Source organism: Phoxinus phoxinus (assembly GCF_949152265.1).
Source record: "Phoxinus phoxinus genome assembly, chromosome: 1".
Classification (NCBI taxonomy): domain Eukaryota; kingdom Metazoa; phylum Chordata; class Actinopteri; order Cypriniformes; family Leuciscidae; genus Phoxinus; species Phoxinus phoxinus.
The window spans coordinates 39,920,899-39,942,523 of record NC_136876.1 but is presented as its reverse complement, the minus strand read 5'-3'; the positions used below and the strand labels follow the sequence as shown (position 1 = coordinate 39,942,523).

The 21,625-nt window shown below is 40.5% G+C and overlaps 1 protein-coding gene across 2 annotated transcripts in view; it reads left to right on the top strand.

The window, feature by feature from the left end:
• The window catches only part of ttyh2l (tweety homolog 2, like), a 47,650-nt gene extending 26,799 nt beyond the window's left edge, over nt 1–20,851 (top strand). Inside the window, exons 7-15 of one of the 2 annotated variants that reach the window (XM_079611152.1) lie at nt 3,983–4,052; nt 6,535–6,590; nt 7,155–7,247; nt 7,342–7,434; nt 14,247–14,389; nt 14,464–14,640; nt 14,733–14,811; nt 16,171–16,195; nt 19,402–20,851. In XM_079611152.1, coding sequence (XP_079467278.1) covers nt 3,983–4,052; nt 6,535–6,590; nt 7,155–7,247; nt 7,342–7,434; nt 14,247–14,389; nt 14,464–14,640; nt 14,733–14,811; nt 16,171–16,195; nt 19,402–19,442 — 777 coding nt within the window. In that variant the 3' untranslated portion in view covers nt 19,443–20,851. The remainder of the gene's footprint in view (nt 1–3,982; nt 4,053–6,534; nt 6,591–7,154; nt 7,248–7,341; nt 7,435–14,246; nt 14,390–14,463; nt 14,641–14,732; nt 14,812–16,170; nt 16,196–19,401) is intronic. The other variant, XM_079611151.1, reaches the window with a different exon arrangement.
• Nucleotides 20,852–21,625: the final 774 nt, after the last annotated feature.

Sequence of the window (21,625 nt, the reverse complement as noted above, 5' to 3'; positions counted from 1 at the left end):
CAGAATGACATTTCAATTCTGAATCAGTGTCTTTGAACAACTCAGTATGAAAGATTTAGTGACTCCCTCATAAAGGCAGTTGTTTCACTCCGGAATCCTTTTTTTTTATACGTACTAACAGAATTACTTGCTTATAAAGACATTCACTTGTCATCCCCTACTGCTTTTTTATATTAGGTTTCTGAATATGAGAAACATACACTGAATGCATAAACAAAATTATTATGAATTTAATATTGTACAGTTTGCTTTGATTCACAGCCTGTGTCAACCACAAAATCAATTTGAAGATTCTCTTTAAAAGTTGATAAGTCTTTTTATTTAGCCATTCTTCTAACTATTGTATAATTGCGATGGTATATATGTCAGAATAAAACCCACCATTGCACTATTGGAGTATAGCTGTGCTGGGTGCAAATTGAAGTTTGGGAAAGAAAAAAAATACATATATACGTATATAAATTAGGGCTGTTAACGAGTTAACGCATGTGATAAAAAAAAATTCCAGTTTAACGCGACAAAATAATTAACGCAGCATCCGTTAATTTTTGTCATCCTTTGGCTAGCTTTACATTATATGATCCCGTTCGTATTCATGCAAAGGCTTTTAAACCATTCAAGCGCAACAAGACAAAAGACAATGCGCTGCCTGTGAATGTCCTTTCTATGTGACACACACACACACGACGCACAGAAACGCGCCAGGATCTTGCGCACTCACCAGAATATAGTTCTCTTTCGCTTGAACGAACAATAACACACAATTATGCCAAAAAAGTATCCTCATAACATAAGAGCAGTCTTAAATGAACGTAAAGAGTTATGAGAGAATGAGGCACGTGTCAGCAGCGGCTGCTCTTAAAGGGACAGCAGCCAGTAATGCTGTCTGTCAGTAAAGTTAATCAAAGAACAAAAGGAACCGAGAAAATGAGTCACTGCTCTTGACCTAAAGAACTTTTGAAGCTTTAATAAGGATTAGTCTATATTTAATCTATTATGTATGCACTGCAGGCTGTTTGATAACTTTATTCAATTTCTGTATATTGTTCTGCCACCCCTAATAGGTATAGATATATAAATGGGGTAGGGTATGAATGAATTGGCTTAATTTCTTATTGTAGCTTCAGTCTTTGAGGAGCTACACACGAGACAGACCTGAGCTCTACCGTGAGCGTGACTGTGATTAGAGTCACAGGCGACACTTCAATCGGGATGTCTGTGGGGAGCAGGACCTAAGACTGCTCAATGAGGGGTCAGAGCAAAGGTCATGACCCGCGGTAAAGTGGATTACTCCAGCAGTGCTTGACTACATCGATTCCTGAGAGTGGAAACAAGCATTGCAGGGATGTGTGACTTGCACGCCTACATTCAACTCATTTATTTATTTATTTTTTATTCAGAGAGAATTTCCTGTTGAATCCCCATGTGTACCACCCTGATTGATTGATTTTGAGAAATAAATAAATTAAGCATTAATAAGAAAATGTAACAGGACAAATGTAATAAATTGATGAAAAACAAATCAATGATAGGGAGAGATAGGAAGCAGTAGACCAATAAAATACATGATTATAAATCACTTTATGAAAAATGTTCAGTGATATTTATCCATCTTAAAGTTGCCCCTGTAGTCAATGATTGTATCCCTTAAAACTCGTCTTTAATCACCGAAATGACATATTTAAACTATGGCTTAATTAACTAATTAATTGCACAATTTGCTGTAATTAATTGCAATGAATTGCATTTCCCCCAAGCTTGTAATCATTAATATTTAAACGTAGATTCACCTAATTAAATTAAACAACAGAAAAAAAAGGAACTGAAAATAGCCCTATATTAAAATAATATTAAACATATCAATATATTATCCTTCATTCAGTTCCTTGCAACATAATCAGATTTAACATAATTTTTTATTTTTTTGTAATTATCCAAATAAAGTATAGTCCTACAAAGCTATTATCACCATATGATCAGAGCAGGTCATTTTACACACGGAGCAGAACATTGAGCCGAGAGCGCAGCAGCGCGCCCACACACACACACACACACACACGGAACGGAGAGTGGGGTGCACCACATGGAGCGGAAAAGACCCGCTCGTGAAACCTGATCGCAGAACACGGAGGGGCGAGGCGGCATATATTCGGCTTATATTTTCGGCCTTGTTCTTTTTTCAAAAACCGAAAATGCCATTACTGACCAGCTTCTATGGTGTTTGAATTCAGCTTTGCTAATTGTACACAGCATCTTTGTTTTGTCAAACGTGCCATCAGGCAACTTTTTAAATGCAAACATTCCTCCACAAATTTCATCCTTGTCCTTCTCCACCATGACAGGGTGACTTGGTTCGGCACACTTACAATAGCAGCCACAACAGGAAGTCGTTAAAACCAGGCAAAAAAAGTGTTGCGTCAATTGCGTGTTTTTTTTTTTTTTACGCGTTAAACATCTCAAATGAATCTCAAAGATTAACGCGTTAATTCCCCCCGCCCTAATTTTAAAAAAAAAATCTTGAAAAAAAAACAATTCTTCATGCCTTAAAATGGCTTGAGTGTAACTCTACACCCTTGCCTCATGTAGTTTACGTGGTTCAGTGAATATGCAAATGAGCCCCGCCTCCACTCACTCGCACCAGCTCAGAGATCCACACGTTGACCTGATTGGTTACAAGGCAGTTTGTGACGACACAGAAACACCAGCGATTTCAAACCGCATTTTTGAGACTGTCTTTGATTCACTGCCGTTTTAAGGCCAAAATACTCAACAATGGTGTTGACTTATGCTTTAAGACAAACCATGTGCACATTCATATTAAAAACACCACAAGGACATATAAACAACAATAAAAGCTTGATTTTCACCACAGGGGGACTTTAAGAATTGCAAATTAAATGGTTTTCAAATTATCAATGTTTTTATTAAATTCTTATTTTTGAGTATTAAATTATTTACTTATCCTCATGTCTAGATATCTCATCATGATTGGTTTAGTTGATAAGTTATTTATGTTTTGTAATTGATTTATTGATTTCTTATTGATTTACCGATTATTCAAATGATTACTGAGTTCCCACATTAATGTAATCTAACATCTAAAATACGCAATGAATTTGGATTTGCTAAGTTGGATGTATTTTATATTGGTCCTGGAATGACTATGTTCTGGTCCAACAAACACCCCTAGTCGTTACCCCAACCCTAACTTTACAGAGGAAATGATTAATAATATTGTTGTTCAAGCCCCAATGCCCGCGCTAAGCCTAATGCTAAAATTAAAATCTGGTTGGTTTTGCCGTCCAGTATGTGCCGTCCAGATCACAATGCATGAATTAATTCTCCCCTCTGACAAAGCTCCGAAATTTCAAAGCGCACAACAATTTAATTGGAAACAATATTTATGACATTTTCCCTTAAGAAAGTTTCAGGTAAAGGTTCGGTCCGTTCTTGTCGCTGACGCCCACTAATTCAAGCTTGGCCATCCACAGATCCTCCCGATAGGATTATCCCCTGTGAACAGCTCATATGGTCCTGACATTCAGCAAAGGTCTTAGGCCCTGTTTACACCCGGTGTTAAGATGCATTTTGGTCGATCATATCACAGGTGGACGACGCTAAACACAGGTGTAAACGGGGTCTAAACATTTTGAGCTTGTCACAGTCGACCACTTCCAGACCTAGTCGAAAACACATTTTACCGGATTGCTTTAAAGACCGCCTACTCTCTGCCTACTGACCTAATGCGTAAACATTATGGGAAGCGCACTAGCCAGACGGGATTTAAACTTTGTCGCCGATTTCTCCCACTTCTAGACTTGTATGTCAGAGCGGAAACAAAAGCTGCTGCTCTCCTTATGTTTTTCCGATGTCTACTCTTGCAAATATCACAACCCAATATGTGTGAACGCTGCAATAACATCCACAAAATGATTTGTGGCCTTGAATTCTCCATGCAAATTTCTTATTTGTTCTGTTCTAGGGCACCAGTGACTTTTGTGTCTCTCCTGACAAGTTCATTGTCAATCAAACCAAAGACTCCTTAAGTGAAGGTAAGTCATATTTCATTACTTCATATGCCGGTGTCCTTTCCACGAACCAGATCTTTTTAAAGGCATATTCATCTACTTGTATGCCATTGGATTTATTATAAACGCTGTTTTTTCCCATTTTCAGGATACTGTATTTTAAAATATAATTTTGTAAAATCCAAAAAAAGCTTTACAGATCTTTATTTGAAAGGGTTTAAACAACGTTTTTCATGTGTGTACAATGAAGCAAAAACCATTACTGCACATGCACTAGTGGAACAGTCCATTAGACACTAATAGTTTACAGGCGGAAGACTTCGTTACGATGTAGGACACTAAAGAGAGAGACCTTTCTACTGACTCTGAAAAACACCAGAAGAAAGATGCCCAGGGTCTCTGATCACCTGTCATGTGATCACCATGTGATCAGTCTTCTGAACATGCCATAGTCCTGCTGAAGATGTGAACAGAGATTGTCCATACTAGTAATTTACATCTACATGTAATTTGCATGATGGTGGCTATATACTGAATAGTTCTAGTATTTGGGTGGTCATATTGTAATGTTCTCATGATTGAAGTCATAACATGATGGTTTCCAAATTTTGCCAGTTCAATTTCAGTCCAATTACACAGTAAATTCAGAGGTTCAGAATATTTTGTGTTCCCAAAAACAATACTTGAGAATGTACTTTTCTTTTTCTTAACGTTGTTCTAAAGACAAAGCCTAATTGGAGGTTAAATTCCCAAATACAACGTTCTTCAAAATCATTGTAAATAATCGTAAAAATGATAGGATAAGCTTCCAACTTTCTTAAAACTTTGGAAGCTTGTATTTTCACAAAAAAAAAAAAAAAAAACAGTAATTGCAACTTTTTATCTCACAATTCTGACTATTTATCTCTGAATTGCGTGATATAATGTCAGAATTCCGTGATATAAAGTCGCAATTCTGACTTTTTTCTTATTCTGCTTTTCTTATAACGCAATCGGGAGATATAAAGTCAGAATTGTGAGATACAAACTCGCAATTCTGAGGAAAAAAGTCAGTCTTTTTTCCTTAAATTTGGACTTTATAACTCGCAATTCTGACAAAATATGTCAGAATTGAGAGGTATAAACTTGGAATTGCGAGAAAAAAGTCAGAATTGCAAGTTTATTTCTCGCAATTGTTTATATCTCGCAATTGAGACTTTATATCACGCAATTCTGACTTTATAACACGCAATTGTGACTTTATATCATGCAATTCTGACTTTATAACAAGCAATTGCGACTTTATATCACGCAATTCTGACTTTGTCACGCAATTGCGACTTTATTTCACGCAATTCTGACTTTATAACACGCAATTCTGACTTTATATCACGCAATTCTGACTTTATGACACGCAATTGCGACTTTATTTCACGCAATTCTGACTTTATAACACGTAATTCTGACTTTATATCACGCATTTCTGACTTTATAACACGCAATTGCGAATTTATATCATGCAATTCTGACTTTATTTCTCAGAATTGCGAGATGTAAACTTGCAATTGTGAGATAAAAAGTAGCAATTATCTTTTAAAATGTTTTATTCTGTGGTGGAAACAAGCTTCCATTAAGCTAAGATGTGTAAATATTTGATCACGTTGTTTCAAATATTAAGCATTACCCAACCACTGTATGTAGCTAGTGTTATGATATACGTTACTCTAAAAAGTTATTATTACTACCTACTAATTACATCTTCAACTCTGTAGTTAGATTACTGTACTCTCTCTAAGAAGTATCGCATTACTTATTACTTTCTTAATACCATATCAACCTCGACTGGTTGAACAATACAAGGATAGACATAAATAATATAAAATTGCATAAATTATTCTTGAGCTGACCAAAGTATTTTGATTTTAAATCCACTATTGTTTTATATAGAATTGTGCTATACAGTGTTTAGTGCAATTACATCAGAATTTACTGTAAGCCCTTACTTAACTGTTTCAAGGGACAAGTAAATAAATGCCAGAAATCAATCACACCCATTGGCTACATATAATACATATTACTAGAGATGTGCACGAGTACTCTTAAAGTGACGCCATATTCGATAACGTAAACAATGATCAGTCACGACGAGTCAGATAGGGACCTCGTTCTTAATTTTAGAATTACAAAAAATTTTAGGCACATTCAGCACTTATGAGAGAGCGCAAGAAATATGAATAAAGACGGAGTGCAAATGAATCCTACATATACCACGCAATCTTTAGACGGGCTTTTCAAAATATTTCAAATACACAGTGCATTAAAAACCGCGACACAGAGTGCTCAAAAGTTAATCTGCAAGAACCGTATATTATTATGTATTATTTTTAAAGAACCTGTCAAGAATTGCACTTTCATCCTTACGAACTTCTTACACTTTATTTGAATAAATCTCCTAACTTCTTTCTTAAGAAAGGTTTTTGTGACTCGGGGCCCCTGAATGTTGACTTTGCTTGTGTGTCCCCTGCAGATATAGTGCACTACTACCTGTACTGCAGCCAGAGTCTTCCCAATCCGTTCCAGCAGGTAAACCATTCAATTCCTCCCTGGATTCCTGACACAAGCAATTAACGGAGCTTACAGATTCATTTGACCTCTAATTGAAGCGAATACCCGTGTTAAAGCCATTATAGCGTTTATGTGGGGGGGAAAAATCTGCGTGGCTAATTCAATTATGAATAGGCGATATGAAAATAAACTTTGATCAAAGAGGGTCTCCTTTGTCTGTAGTTTTGGGGTAATTAGATTTGTCTGGCTTTCTCGCGTCGCCTGTGGGAATCCTGCGAAAGCTTTTCCACTGATTTAGACATTTATTCTGTGCTGGTTAAGCTCCTGTTTTGGATGATCATCTATTACAGTAAATGTTCTGAGGGGAAGTCACGAAGCAAATATAAGGCAGATGTAACCATTACCCAAATTTAAGCCCTTTAATGAGCGTTAATCCAGATGTAAATACATATTCTCGGCAGGGATTTATGGCCTTTTACTAGTCGTTGCATTAGCATTAGCATTAGCATAACCTATGGCATGTCTGTGTAGTAAATAGTAATCCTTTAGCTCACATGTTTTGCTGTTGTTTCTGTGCTGCAGTCTCTAACCATCTTCCAGAGGTCTCTGACCACCATGCAGATACAGGTGCAAGGTTTGCTGCGGTTTTCTCTCCCTGTGTTTCCGACTGCAGAGGTGAGAGTGCGGGTCGAAGATAGATGAAATAAGCACATTCTGTACCTCCTTTTTCTCCAAACATGATTCATTTCTCCTGTGTGAATCATTTCAGAAAGATCTTCTTGGAATTCAACGTCTCTTGAACTCCTCAGAGTTCAATTTGCACCAGCTCACCGCCTCGCTGGACTGCCGTAGTCTTCATAAAGTGAGAATTGTTTAACAGTTTGTTAGTCTGGAATAGTCAGACTTTTACACTGTAAAAAAAAGTTTCTGCCTTACATTTTTACAGTAAGTACAATAATCTTGGATTTTAAGTCATTTCAACTTAAATTACATCAAACTAACTTTATGAGTTAAAGCAGTGTAAAAACAAATGTTGTCATAACTTATTGATAAAATATTTTTATACCATATACCATAATACAAATAATATTTATTTACAAATACCATAATACAAACATTATTAAAAAAATATATGACTTTTAAAAGCATGTTTTCATTACACCTTGAATGCATGCAAGTGTACACATCTTAATTATTATTTTTGAAAACATTTTTGTTTTTACAAATATCATGAATGAATAAATCATACATCATGTGTTTGGGGAGTCGCACCACATGACATTTTATAACCTCAATTAACCTTGCCTTTTCATAATTAAATTATCATATATTTTTAGAAATGTATAATGACCTTGGCATATGTCTTTTTTTTTTTTTTTTTGCTTGTTGGTTGCACCACTTGTCTTTAATTTTACAGACAAAAGACTTTCAGATATTAATAAGCAATGGGGCAGTTTTGTTTTTCCCCAAAAAATTATTTTGTTCGAAAAGTCAAACTACTTAAAGGCTGTTTTCTCAAAAGAGAGATATTTTTCTCTATCACTTACATTCACCAGAATGTACTGTTTTATTCTTGTCTATATTCTGAAGGTGTTTACGGAGTGTTTACATATAATTTGCTTGATTTTATTCCTAAAAACATGGGGAAATGTTTTTTTTATTTTTTTTTAAGAGTAATAAAAAGAGATATCCAAAATGCTCTCTGTAAAAACCTTTGACTCTAACTTATCAACCTGGCTTTATCCAATGATCAGACTTCTGTTGTGGAAATGTATCCAAACGAGTGCGTATTTAATTAGACAATGCCACATTTGCATATTTAAACATAACATTTCAGAAAACTGTCATGATCCTGGGCTCTTTCTTCTTTCTCTGTCTCCCTCTTGTGGTCACACACACACTCACACACAGACACACACTATCACACGCACACTCATCTTCTCCTTCACTCATTATCCCCTACAGCTGTTTCCCCTTTCGTTCCTGTCTCCTCACCTGTTCCCTCTTTTCCCTTGATTATCTCAGTCTCTTATTCCCTCTTCCTAGCCCTGTCTTGTTGTCGGATTATTCGATGTCTTCACGTGTGAAACGTCTGTGCTCGCACTTCTCGTCTTGTCTTGTCCTGTCCTGTGGCATTTGCCAGAAGTGTGACTGTTCTCTACTGTGAGTCTCGTTATCTTCAGACTGTGTATTATCCAGCTGTGCCTGTTTGCAGAGTACCTGTTCAGCGTCTGCTCTCGGCTGTTTCATCCTCCCTGCTGTCACCACTGGTCCCGACTGGTTCAGCGTCTCGCTGTTCCTGGACCGCCGTCCTCGTGGGAGTATTGTGTTAACCCGTTATCCAGTGATCTGGCAGTTTCTGTTCTGGCGCTGATTAATGCCTAAGATTTGTGTTCTGTTTCATCATTGAGGACTATCTTCCTTTATCTATTAAAGACTGTAAACTGCACTCCGCCCTGGTCTTCCATCATTCATATCCATAACAGAATAATCCGACCAGAGAGATGGACCAGGCGAGCGGCAGTCCCCTTCTGAGCGCGGTCGAGCTCCAGGGTGCTCTGTTGGGCAAACACGAGGACGAATTAGCCGCCGCAAGACGTGCCGTCGATTCCTTAACTGCTCAGCTCTCGGATCTCACCCAGCAGTTTCATTTCTACCGTCACGAAGCCACAGGTCCGGCTGGACAGCGCGACTCTCCCGAGCCGCGTATCAACAACCCGCCGTGCTACTCGGGTGAGCCCTTACAGTGTCGATCTTTCATCACCCAATGCGAGGTTGTATTTTCCCTCCAGCCATCTACTTATGCCCAGGAACGCTCAAGGGTGGCTTATGTGATTTCTCTCCTCAACGGACGAGCTCGAGAGTGGGCGGCGGCAAACTGGGAGGCAGAGGTAGACTGTGTTTTCAAGTTCTCTCTTTTTAAAGAGGAAATGATCCGAGTGTTCGATCGGTCTGCACACGGAGAGGAAGCATCCCGCCTCCTATCCACCTTACGCCAGGGTAGAAGGTCAGTCACCGATTATTCAATTGAGTTCCGTACCCTGGCCACTACGTGTGGATGGAACGACCCGGCACTCATCGCCCGCTTTCTCGAGGGTCTGAACCCGGAGGTTAAGGATGAGGTCTTTGTCCGAGAGGTTCCTGACAGTTTCGATTCCCTTGTCGACCTGGCTCTCCGCATCGAGAGACGTTTTGAGATGCGACGAAGGGCTCGCAGAATGGAGGCTACGTTACTCCCCGCCTCCATGGCAACACAGCCACCACAACCATCTTTTGCTGATCCTGAGCCGATGCAACTTGGAGGACTTCGTATATCCACACGGGAGCGTCAACGCAGGATCGCTAATCGTCTGTGCATGTACTGTGCTGCTGCTGATCATTTTGTCTCTAGCTGCCCAGTAAAAGCCAGCGCTCGTCAGTAGGCGGAGGGTTGCTGACGAGCGCAACGTCATGGGTCTCTCCGTCTAAGTCCTGCACTTCCCTTCCCGTACACCTCCGCTGGCCGGGTTCGTCAGCTTCTTGCCCTGCCTTGATTGACTCGGGGGCGGAGGGGAACTTCGTGGACGAGGCTTGGGCTTTGGAACAAGGTATTCCCCTCATAGAATTACAAGACTCCACCCCCTTGTTTGCCCTAGATGGTAGTTCCCTTCCTAGGGTTCAAAAGAGGACTTCTCCATTGACTCTTACTGTTTCAGGAAATCACAGAGAGACTATTTCTTTTCTTATTTTCCATTCCCCTTTTTCTCCGGTGGTATTAGGCCACCCGTGGTTAGTTCTCCACAACCCCCAGCTTAACTGGGCAGATGGAGTTATTCTGTCTTGGAAATTGTCTTGTCATGTTGATTGTTTGTCTTCTGCTGTGCCCCCTGTCTCGTCAGTAACTGTTTTTCAGGAGGAGCCAGGTGATTTGTCTGGAGTACCGGAGGAGTATCGCGATTTGAGGGAGGTTTTCAGCCGTTCCCGGGCCGCTTCTCTCCCCCCTAATCGTCCGTACGACTGTTGTATAGATCTTCTCCCGGGAACCACGCCCCCCCGGGGAAGACTATACTCGTTATCTGCTCCCGAACGGGAGGCGCTCGAGACATATCTTTCTGACTCGCTCAACGCCGGTACTATCGTTCCATCCTCGTCTCCTGCGGGAGCCGGTTTCTTCTTTGTTAAGAAGAAAGACGGCTCCCTGCGTCCCTGTATAGACTATCGGGGGTTAAATGATATCACGGTCAAGAATCGTTATCCTTTGCCACTGATGTCATCTGCCTTCGAAGTCTTGCAGGGAGCAAAGGTTTTTACGAAACTCGATTTACGCAACGCCTATCACCTGGTGCGTATAAGGGAGGGGGATGAATGGAAGACCGCGTTTAATACGCCCCTCGGGCACTTTGAATACCGGGTCCTTCCTTTCGGACTAGTAAACGCCCCCGCGGTTTTTCAAGCCTTAGTCAATGACGTCCTACGGGACATGCTCAACGTCTTTGTGTTTGTCTACCTCGACGATATTTTGATCTTTTCGCCATCTCTCCAGGTGCACGTCCAACATGTTCGTCGTGTCCTTCAGCGCCTTCTTGAGAATCGACTTTTTGTAAAGGCAGAGAAATGCTCTTTCCACGCCCCCTCAGTAACGTTTCTCGGTTCGGTCATCTCGGCAGAGGGAATCAGTATGGACCCGGCTAAGGTTCAGGCGGTCACTGACTGGCCCGTTCCCGAGTCTCGCCTCGCGTTACAACGTTTTCTCGGGTTTGCAAATTTTTACCGTCGTTTTATTCGAGGTTTCAGTCAAGTGGCCGCTCCGCTTACTGCTCTGACCTCAGTAAAATCTCAGTTTAAGTGGTCAGAATCTACACAGACAGCGTTTGACGTTCTGAAGTCTCTGTTCACTACCGCGCCTATCCTCCTCACTCCTGATTTCACTAAACAATTTATAGTCGAGGTCGACGCCTCTGAGGTGGGCGTTGGGGCTGTTCTTTCCCAGCGTTCCACCACTGATGGAAAGATACATCCCTGCGCTTTTTTTTCTCACCGTCTTTCCCCCGCTGAGCGCAATTACGACGTGGGCAACCGCGAATTGCTCGCCATCCGTCTAGCTTTAGGCGAATGGCGACAGTGGCTAGAGGGAGCTCCCGTTCCTTTTATTGTTTGGACAGATCATCGAAACCTAGAATATATCCGTAAGGCCAAGAGACTTAACGCACGTCAAGCCCGCTGGGCCCTGTTTTTTACCCGTTTCGATTTTACCATCTCGTATCGCCCGGGGTCCAAGAACGTCAAGCCTGACGCGTTGTCTCGACTTTTTGATTCCGCTTCATCGACTGAACCTGAGGAGATTATTCCCCCGGGTCGCGTTGTTTGCACGACCGTCTGGGGAATAGAGAAGCTGGTTAAGCGTTCTCTTTCTCGAGCCATAGTCCCGCGCAATTGTCCTAAGGGGCTTCTTTTTGTTCCTATATCCGCGCGTCGTGCTGTCCTTCAGTGGGGACACACCTCTAAATTGACTGCCCATCCCGGCGTCCGGGGCACCCTCGCTTTCATCCGTCAGCGCTTTTGGTGGTCCTCTTTGGAACGAGATGTGCGGCGGTTTATTGCCTCTTGCGTTACGTGCGCGCAGACTAAGGCTGGCAATTCTCCTCCAGCCGGTCTGCTTCGTCCGTTACCGGTTCCTACACGTCCGTGGTCTCACTTAGCTCTCGACTTTATCACCGGGCTCCCTCCCTCGGCGGGTAACACCGTTATATTGACCGTGGTAGATCGTTTTTCTAAGTCGGCCCATTTTGTCCCGCTCGCTAAGCTCCCCTCTGCCAAGGAGACCGCACAGATCATGGTTGATCATGTTTTTAAGCTACATGGTTTACCAACTGATATCGTGTCTGATAGAGGCCCCCAATTTTCTTCTCAATTCTGGAAGGAGTTTTGTCGCCTGATTGGGTCTTCCGTTAGCCTCTCGTCCGGTTATCACCCCCAAACTAACGGTCAAGCAGAACGGACCAATCAGATTGTCGCCCGCATCCTTCGCAGTCTCACTCATCAGAATCCCGCATCCTGGTCACAACACCTTTCCTGGGCTGAATACGCTCATAATTCGCTTCCGTCCTCGGCCACCGGTCTTTCACCCTTCCATTGCTGCCTTGGCTATCAACCTCCGTTATTTGAGTCCCAAGACTCTGAGTCAAATGTTCCGTCAGTACAAGCTTTTGTTAGCCGTTGTAAGCGCACCTGGAAGAGAGTGCGGTCTGCTCTCTGTCGAGCTAGAAGGCGCATGACAGTTGCGGCCAATAGGCGCAGAATTAGAAGCCCTCGCTATGTTCGCGGTCAGAGAGTGTGGTTATCCACTTCAAATTTACCTCTCCAGTCCGAATCACGCAAGCTGTCTCCCCGTTTTATTGGACCATTCCGCATTGTAAGGGTTATGAATCCTGTCACTGTAAGGCTTCGCCTCCCGTCTAACCTACGCCGGGTCCATCCCGTGTTTCATGTCTCCTGCGTCAAACCAGTTATCCGTCCCCCTTCTCGCCCGGTTCGCGCTCCTTGTCTTGTTAATGATACCCCTATCTACAGGGTTCGTCGGATTCTCGACATGCGCCGTCGGGGGCGCGGCCATCAGTATCTTGTCGACTGGGAGGGGTATGGTCCTGAGGAGAGAAGCTGGGTTCCCTCCCGGGACGTCCTGGATCCTTCACTCATCGATGATTTCCTCCGGTCTCGCCAGGATTCCTCTGGAGCGCCAGGAGGCGCTCGTTGAGAGAGGGGTACTGTCATGATCCTGGGCTCTTTCTTCTTTCTCTGTCTCCCTCTTGTGGTCACACACACACTCACACACAGACACACACTATCACACGCACACTCATCTTCTCCTTCACTCATTATCCCCTACAGCTGTTTCCCCTTTCGTTCCTGTCTCCTCACCTGTTCCCTCTTTTCCCTTGATTATCTCAGTCTCTTATTCCCTCTTCCTAGCCCTGTCTTGTTGTCGGATTATTCGATGTCTTCACGTGTGAAACGTCTGTGCTCGCACTTCTCGTCTTGTCTTGTCCTGTCCTGTGGCATTTGCCAGAAGTGTGACTGTTCTCTACTGTGAGTCTCGTTATCTTCAGACTGTGTATTATCCAGCTGTGCCTGTTTGCAGAGTACCTGTTCAGCGTCTGCTCTCGGCTGTTTCATCCTCCCTGCTGTCACCACTGGTCCCGACTGGTTCAGCGTCTCGCTGTTCCTGGACCGCCGTCCTCGTGGGAGTATTGTGTTAACCCGTTATCCAGTGATCTGGCAGTTTCTGTTCTGGCGCTGATTAATGCCTAAGATTTGTGTTCTGTTTCATCATTGAGGACTATCTTCCTTTATCTATTAAAGACTGTAAACTGCACTCCGCCCTGGTCTTCCATCATTCATATCCATAACAAAAACGTGTAATGCAAACATTATTTGCAATTCTTAACATACTCATTCAACTGGGAAACTATGGTGATATCTACACTCTTGGGTCAAATATGGACAAACCCAGCCGTTGGGTTAAATTTTTTTACAAAAAAAATAACCCAATGGTTGGGTTCGTCCATATTTGACCCAAATTTTGGGAGCCCTTTTTTTTAGAGTGTATTAGTTATTTTTTTTTATTTTTTTTCTCATTCCCCTGTGGCGTCTCGCCTTATGAATATGCTCATGTTGATCTAACATGTGGTTGTGCAGGACTATCTGGAGGCTCTTCTGGGCGTTTGCTATGACGGTGTGGAAGGGCTCCTGTATCTGTGCCTGTTCTCTCTGCTGGCGGCCTGTGCCTTCTGTGCCCTGCTGTGTGCCGTCCCACGAGCCTGGACCCTCTACGCCATCAGGTACCATTTCTGTTGTGTCACCGCGGTGCATGGCGTCGATCGTTGTCGCTGACAGGTGCCTGGTTGTTCCTCAGGGACAGGGATTATGATAATATGGATGAGGATGACCCATTTAACCCTTCGAGGCGCATCAGCGCGTATAACCCCAACCGAGCTCAAGTTCACAGTTTCTGTAGTTACAGCAGCGGCATGGGCAGCCAGACCAGCCTTCACCCTCCGCTGCAGGCCACATCCAGCACACCAGAGTACATGTGAGTGTGTGTGTGTTTGTGTGTGTGTGAGAGAGAGAGAGCTGTTGTTTTCTCTCATGCTTCACCCTCTTATCTTTCCTCTTCTCCTGCAGGAACCAGTCCATGCTGTATGAACGAAATCCTCGCTATGAAAACGTCCCATTGATTGGGAGCGGTTCACCACCACCATCGGTATTTTGATTTCTAATCTTACTGAATTTTACTCAATCCTTATATGTTCGATGGATTTCACCAGCTATTAATTTTTCTGAAAGGATTTTTCTTGCAGAATTTTTTTTTTTTTTTTTAACTGGTAATTCTCAACTCTATGTGGTAGGGACCTCACAATCTGCACGAGCCTGACATTAAACCAAAGCAGGGCTGTTTTTAATTCATTTTCATTCATAATTTTGCATTAACAACTAATAGTAATGTCTAACTGTCCCTAAAGGACAAAAATAAAGCACAGTTTTTAATATTGTGATACATCATGGTGTCTATCATATCTTTAGGTTGTGGTCGATGTTTAGCACTATTCCATGTTTTCCACAATTCCACTATTTTCTGCAGATCATGGACATATATATTGGGTCTTTTTCTTTTTTCTTTTTTTCTTTATTTTTCCAGTTATTCCTTAAATAACTTATATGCTACTGTTCAAAAGTTTGGGGTTCAGTAAGATTCTTTTTTTAAATAATAATGATTTTATTCAGCAAGGGTCCATTATAGGAATAGTTTATTCCTGTCCAAATATGAACATTTCCTGATGATTCCCCGACCCCATTCTAGGAACTAATGCACGTGAACTGGGATCAAATTTTTTGACAGTCCAAAATCCATATTTAGACCCCACACGACCAAATCAGCATATTATTTTGATTTCTGAAGGATCATGTGACACTGAAGACTGGAGTAATGACATGTAAAATTGTAAAAAAATATATATATATATATAAAATAAAATCAGTCTTGATGAGCATAAGATACTTCTTTCAGAAACATTAAAACCTTTAAATGGTAGTGTATATTCACGATACTTCTAAATTATAGCAGATATTTTGAATGAAATCATAATGTTCTGGTATTTATGTAGCTTTGTGTGATTGTGGTGCATAAGATCACGAGAACTGAAGCTTTAAAGCAGATATGGAGCATTACTGCCCCCTAATGTTTCATTTTTTCAGTGGAGTATCCATGCAGATAGAAAGGGAAATAAGAAGTAATTACTATTAGTTGTTAATGCTAAATTCTGAATGAAAATGAATTAAAACCAGCCCTGCTTTGATTTAATTCGAAGCCAGTATTTCTATCAGGCTCGTGCAGATTGTGAGGTCTAAGATGAACCATAAGTGAACACGGGTGTAATTGAGAGGATCGCCTTCTGAGACGTGTCGGTTGATGCATCGCTTGAGGCGTAAAGCTCATCACAGGGCAGTCTTCTGTCTAATGAACCGATTCCCTGCTTCATTTTTAACTGTCAAGACGCTGTATTCACACAGAGATGTTTTACAGCTAATTGAGTTCTTTTCCTGTCTTTTATCACATTTGAAGTTATATCCCCAGACATTTAGAAACAGTAAGTGAGCCCACTGCCCTCCTCCCTACTGTGCTTCTGCCTTCCTTCAACATGCCCTTTGTCCTCATTTCCTTCATCAGACGATATCTTCACCCAATCCATAAACATTCTGTGCGTCCCTATAAAACTTAATAGGACTGAGCAGTTTTTTTAGGTTGTTGTCTTTTGCTTTCCCCCCCCCCCCCCCCCCCCCCCCCCAGATATTCATCAGTATGTTTTCCCGCTCAGCTCTTTTCCTGCACTAATACTGTACATCACCTGAAGGCTTGTTCACACATACAGTGATATTATTTGTGGAGGTTTCCAGGCATTACTTTTGTGTTAATGCCCGATACATGGGCATCATATAGAGCAGAGAAATTGCTCCCAGTAACTTCTCCATCTTGCGGACATCCACGGTGCTTTGGGACGTTCGTATTTACAGATTGGGATGTTGTAATTATGACGTCAGGTGTGTTCACTTTGGTCGAAGCAAGATACCTTCTTTATCAACGACAAAAAACTATTTTTTTTTAACTCCTACTAAATAAAGAACAGCCCATGTATTTCAGGGGGCTTTTTTATAAATTGGGACGCACCTCTTAATGAATGATTTCAGGAGTTTCAATCAGAGCCACTGGTAGGCTATTAATATTAGCACAGCATTAATTTTCAAATAATTCAACAGCCAATTATTCTGCTTATACTGCGGGTACCACACCTCAAAACTCCATCGGGTGACCTAATGGAGAAAAAAAAAACTTGGGAGAACCCAGGCTCAATTCCTTGCGCATCTCATCTCAAGCCTCTGTTGTTAATTCCAAAATGTAATTTTAGAGCTAGTAAAGGAGACTTTAGCCATTGATAGCAGACTAATGGTGTGTTCACACCAAATGCGAATTTGATTATTTGCACGAGTAGATTACATACAATGTCAATGCAAAGACGCAAATTGGGCGACGAACGCTCGATAATCGCCTCAATCGCCTCAATCGCGTCTTCTGTGCAAATTAAAAAAATTCAACTCGAGCGGAAAATTCACATGACGCTTAGTTTCGCAAGCCAATCAACAAAGAGCTCATTGATACGTCCGGTTACTATCACTGTTGTGTTGTGAAATTCACAGAGTTGAGTGCGCCTCTGGATGGTGCTGTGAACCCAGACACGTCGGCGTTTGGCTTTCCTCCGTATTTGGGACTTCCACAACAAGTACAGAGCAGCAATATCATTTATTTCAGACGTGACGGAAAAAATATGGCAGAAATAAATTGTGTTGTTGTTGTTGTTGCACACTCCTTTTCGCGGGATGTTTTTATTCGCGAGTAACGCGAAAAACATCCCGCGAGTAATCTAGAGCGAGTACCGCGATGCGAATATACACTTCGTGTTTGGTGTGAACACGCCATAAGGCCCCGATCCCACCAGACGCGTTTCTTGCCGTGACGTACTGCGCGCTGTTTGCGCCTCGCGTTTACCACCCGCTGCGAATTTGTAGCTGAAAAAAAATCAACTCTGAGCGGAAAAAACGCCCGACGTCATCGCGATTTTTTTCCACTGTCCAATTGAATGAATGGAGAGGCTGCCCATCCGTTGTGGTGATGAAAGCTACAGTTGCTTTGAAACGCCCGGAGAGTGCGATGATGGAGGATAAACTTGTGGTGTTCTCGTGGGTTCCCAGGAGCTAACGACTTCACGGACCGTAACTACCACAATGTTAACAGACAGTAAATAAAGTTAATAAAAAGCTGACTTGACATTTACTTGACTGACAGGACAGCTGTTTCGGTGGTTGCTTAGCAACATAAAAAACCCCGCTATCGAACATGAGAGAGAGAGAGAGAGAATTACCTGAGTCAGTTTGTGCATTTCTCAACAGTGTTCGGCAGCAGAGTCTCTACTAATAGCGAAACTGTACGTTTATCTGCTTCAAGAACAGCGCTATTATTACCTTGCTAGTGAGAAATGTCATGTAGCTTTTTAATACATTTTTTTGATAAAATTGTCAGAGGAGCGCTGACAGCACGTTACTGTATGTGTTGAATGTGTTTGAGTGGGAGAGAGAGCGGGAGAAAGAGAGTAGTGCTTTCCGTACATAATAAAACGTAATTTTGCATTTATTCGTACATTTGTATCCTATTGTTTACTATATTTATTTGGCGGGTCAGTGTCGCTGTTGGTTTTGGTTCTTTTGCTGTTTAAAATAACTAAAATCATTTGGCGAACGTGATGTGGAACTGTAATGCAGTCAAGATCGGCCTGGAACTACTTTAGCCGTGCGAAAATAATTGCACACCTTAGAACGTTCGTCAACCAATCGGATTCAAGCATTCAACAGCCCGTGGTATAATGTATAATATTGTAATGCATAATAACATTTATAATAATACTTTTGCCCTTTGTGCATGTAACTTGGCTAGAAAAAACAAATGATATAATTAGGGCTGTCAAAAGATTAATCGTGATTAATCACATCCAAAATAAAAGTTTGTGTTTACATAATATATGTGTGTGTACTGTGTATAATTATTTATATATATAAAAACACACACAATCATGTATATATTTAAGAAAAACTGGTTATATTTATATATAAAATATTTATATATAATAAATTATATAAATGTATATACAGTATATAAATGCATTTTTTCTTAAATATATACATGAATGTGTATTTATACATAATAATTATACACAGTACACACACATATATTATGTAAACACAAACTTTTATTTTGGATGTGATTAATCACGATTAATCTTTTGACAGCCCTAGATATAATAAATAATAAATCAATCAATTATAATTTTAGAGTGTGCACTTAACTTCTAAATACTATGATTATTAAACAGCAAGCACAAACTATGCTATCCAGCGCACTCAGTGTCCGAATTAACTCACTCGTTTTCAGTCACTCCTTCAAGTGAATTATATTAGTGGAGTAATGCAGGGAATAGTGAATGAAGGTAAAGGGGGCGATTTCAAACACAGCTAGCCTTCACTTTTATTGGTCACTGTACTCTTAATTTGCATAAAGACACTGGACACGCCCACTCCGCATCACAAAAGGTTCCTTTAGCTCATTTTGCCTCAGTTTCTCACTGCAGATCACCGTATGTGTGCGTTAACAAGGCTTGAGGGTCTTTTGCCTGTGGCTTTCACACATGCCATTATCCAATGTCTATCGAATACATTGTTTATCTTCCTGTTTCTTTATCAACGGCAGTATTCACCCAGCATGAGGACCACTTACCTGTCCATGACTGATGCCCAAATCCGACACTTCGGGACAGACTTTCAGGTGTAGGTTTTCTGGGTCCTCTTCCCAAAGGAGTCTCTGGCAGCGTGAGATGAAGATTCAAATCACTCAACGTCTTCAAAGCATCTCAAAGGACACGTGGATGGTAAAGCACAAATATTTAATGCACATTAAAGGGAGTTCTCAAAGAGAACCGAATGCCATCCAGACATTTAATGTACTCTTCTCATCTAGAAAGGCAAAGGATACCTCAGAGGTTTATGGGTGAGCTCTGATCACGTGTAAATGTCCGCTTATTCTCCTCAGGGGCTCGTCAGATCTTTGATAAGTTGTTTTCTGTGACAATAATGGACTGGATCAGAAAAAGATCTTAAAGGGAGAGTTCACCCAAAAATGAAAATTTTGCCATTACTTACTCACCCTCAATTTCTTTCTTCTGCTGAACACAAAAGAAGATTTTGAAGAATGTTGGTAAGCAGACAGTTGATGCGCCCCATTGACTTCCATAGTAGGAAGAAAATAAAAACTATGGAAGTCAATGGGTGCCGTCAAATGTCTGGTTACTGAGTTATGACATTCTTTAAAATATCCTACATCCACAGCTTTCGGTCAGATGTTTGAGTGAACTATCCCTTTAAATGTCTTTGAATAATAATACTTCAGCTTTGGTTGTGCAAATGCCGATTAATAGCTCAAATTAATCACTTCACTTTAAAAAAAAAGAAAGGAAAAAAGCGATTGCATTTTACCACTCAAAGGCCTTGAGCTCCATAATGAGCCTTAAATGAATATTTCTCTCAGTACTGGTTAATGATGTAGCCTGAGAGAAATGATCAATTGGATGGCTTTCTGCGATCTGACAGACTAAATGGGCTTGAATATATTTTGCATGAGGAACAAGGGGTTTTGTTTGGTGCCTATGTTGTGATCATGTGATTTCGCCTCGTGAACGTCTGTATTCTAGTCAAATAGGTCTGCTATTCATTCCAGACCAAATTCACGAGGCTCACACTCAAATATGAGTAATTTTCTGCAACAGTAGATATGGGGATGAACAATTTGGATATGTAAATCACTGACAGACTCTAGTTGTTTGTTTGGTTCAAGCTTCTTGATGTTGTTTGTATGCTTGTGTACTCAAACTAAATCAAACACAGCTGACGAAGCCTATTTTTCTAGGTTAAGCATTTTTGTGTTTCTACGGATGTACTGTAGATTTCTAAAGAAATGTCTTTATTATGGTTTTTGTTTTTTAATGCTCAACATATTGCTGTTTATACAGACAGCTGTTTATGATTCCAATGATTCTACCAGTATATATTCTTTTTTTGTCTACATTTCAAAAGTGCTGTTTTTAATTGTTTATGTAATGCATTTTTGTGTCATTTAATTAAATAAATACTTTTTTTTTTTAATTAAAAGACATGTTTTATTATTCTTAATTCATGCTTCATGTTCAGTGTTCGCTGTGTGAAAATATGATTTGGTATGAAGGAAAAATTATTCTGTCAACCAAATATTTTTTGTAGAGTTAAAAAATAAATAAATATATTAGATAGATAGATAGATAGATAGATAGATAGATAGATAGATAGATAGATATAAATTATTATATAATTATATAATTTATGTATATATATATATAAACTTACAGAATGTATAAATCATTTTTTATATTATTTTTTGTAATATTTACACATTTTAAAGTGTCATTAATATAAAACACTAAATCAAATATTCTATATAAAATTTTATTTTGACAATTGAGTTGAATAATTCAATAACCGATGATGGGCAAAGGAGAATCCCAGTAAAAGAGATTTATCTGAAAGGAAAAATTATTCTATGACATATAGCTACGTGGCATATGAGTATTTACTATTTAATTGCCCATATTTTAATTGAAGATATGTTATAAAACATTGATGTGTCCACAAATCCCTAATTAACAAACAGAGACGGAAAAAAAACTTTGATATTCAACATAATGTCATAGATCATCACTATTTTCCAGGGACGCAAAATTAGAAAAATCTCACAAATGTTGATCTTCAGATGAAATTATACAATTCAAAATAGCGTGGCCATTCAACAAACCTGCTGTGCCAAACTATGGTCAGGAGAAGAAATAATAATCTTACCCCATGTTACCCTACTATATAAATGAATGAATGAACAAACAAATGTCCTT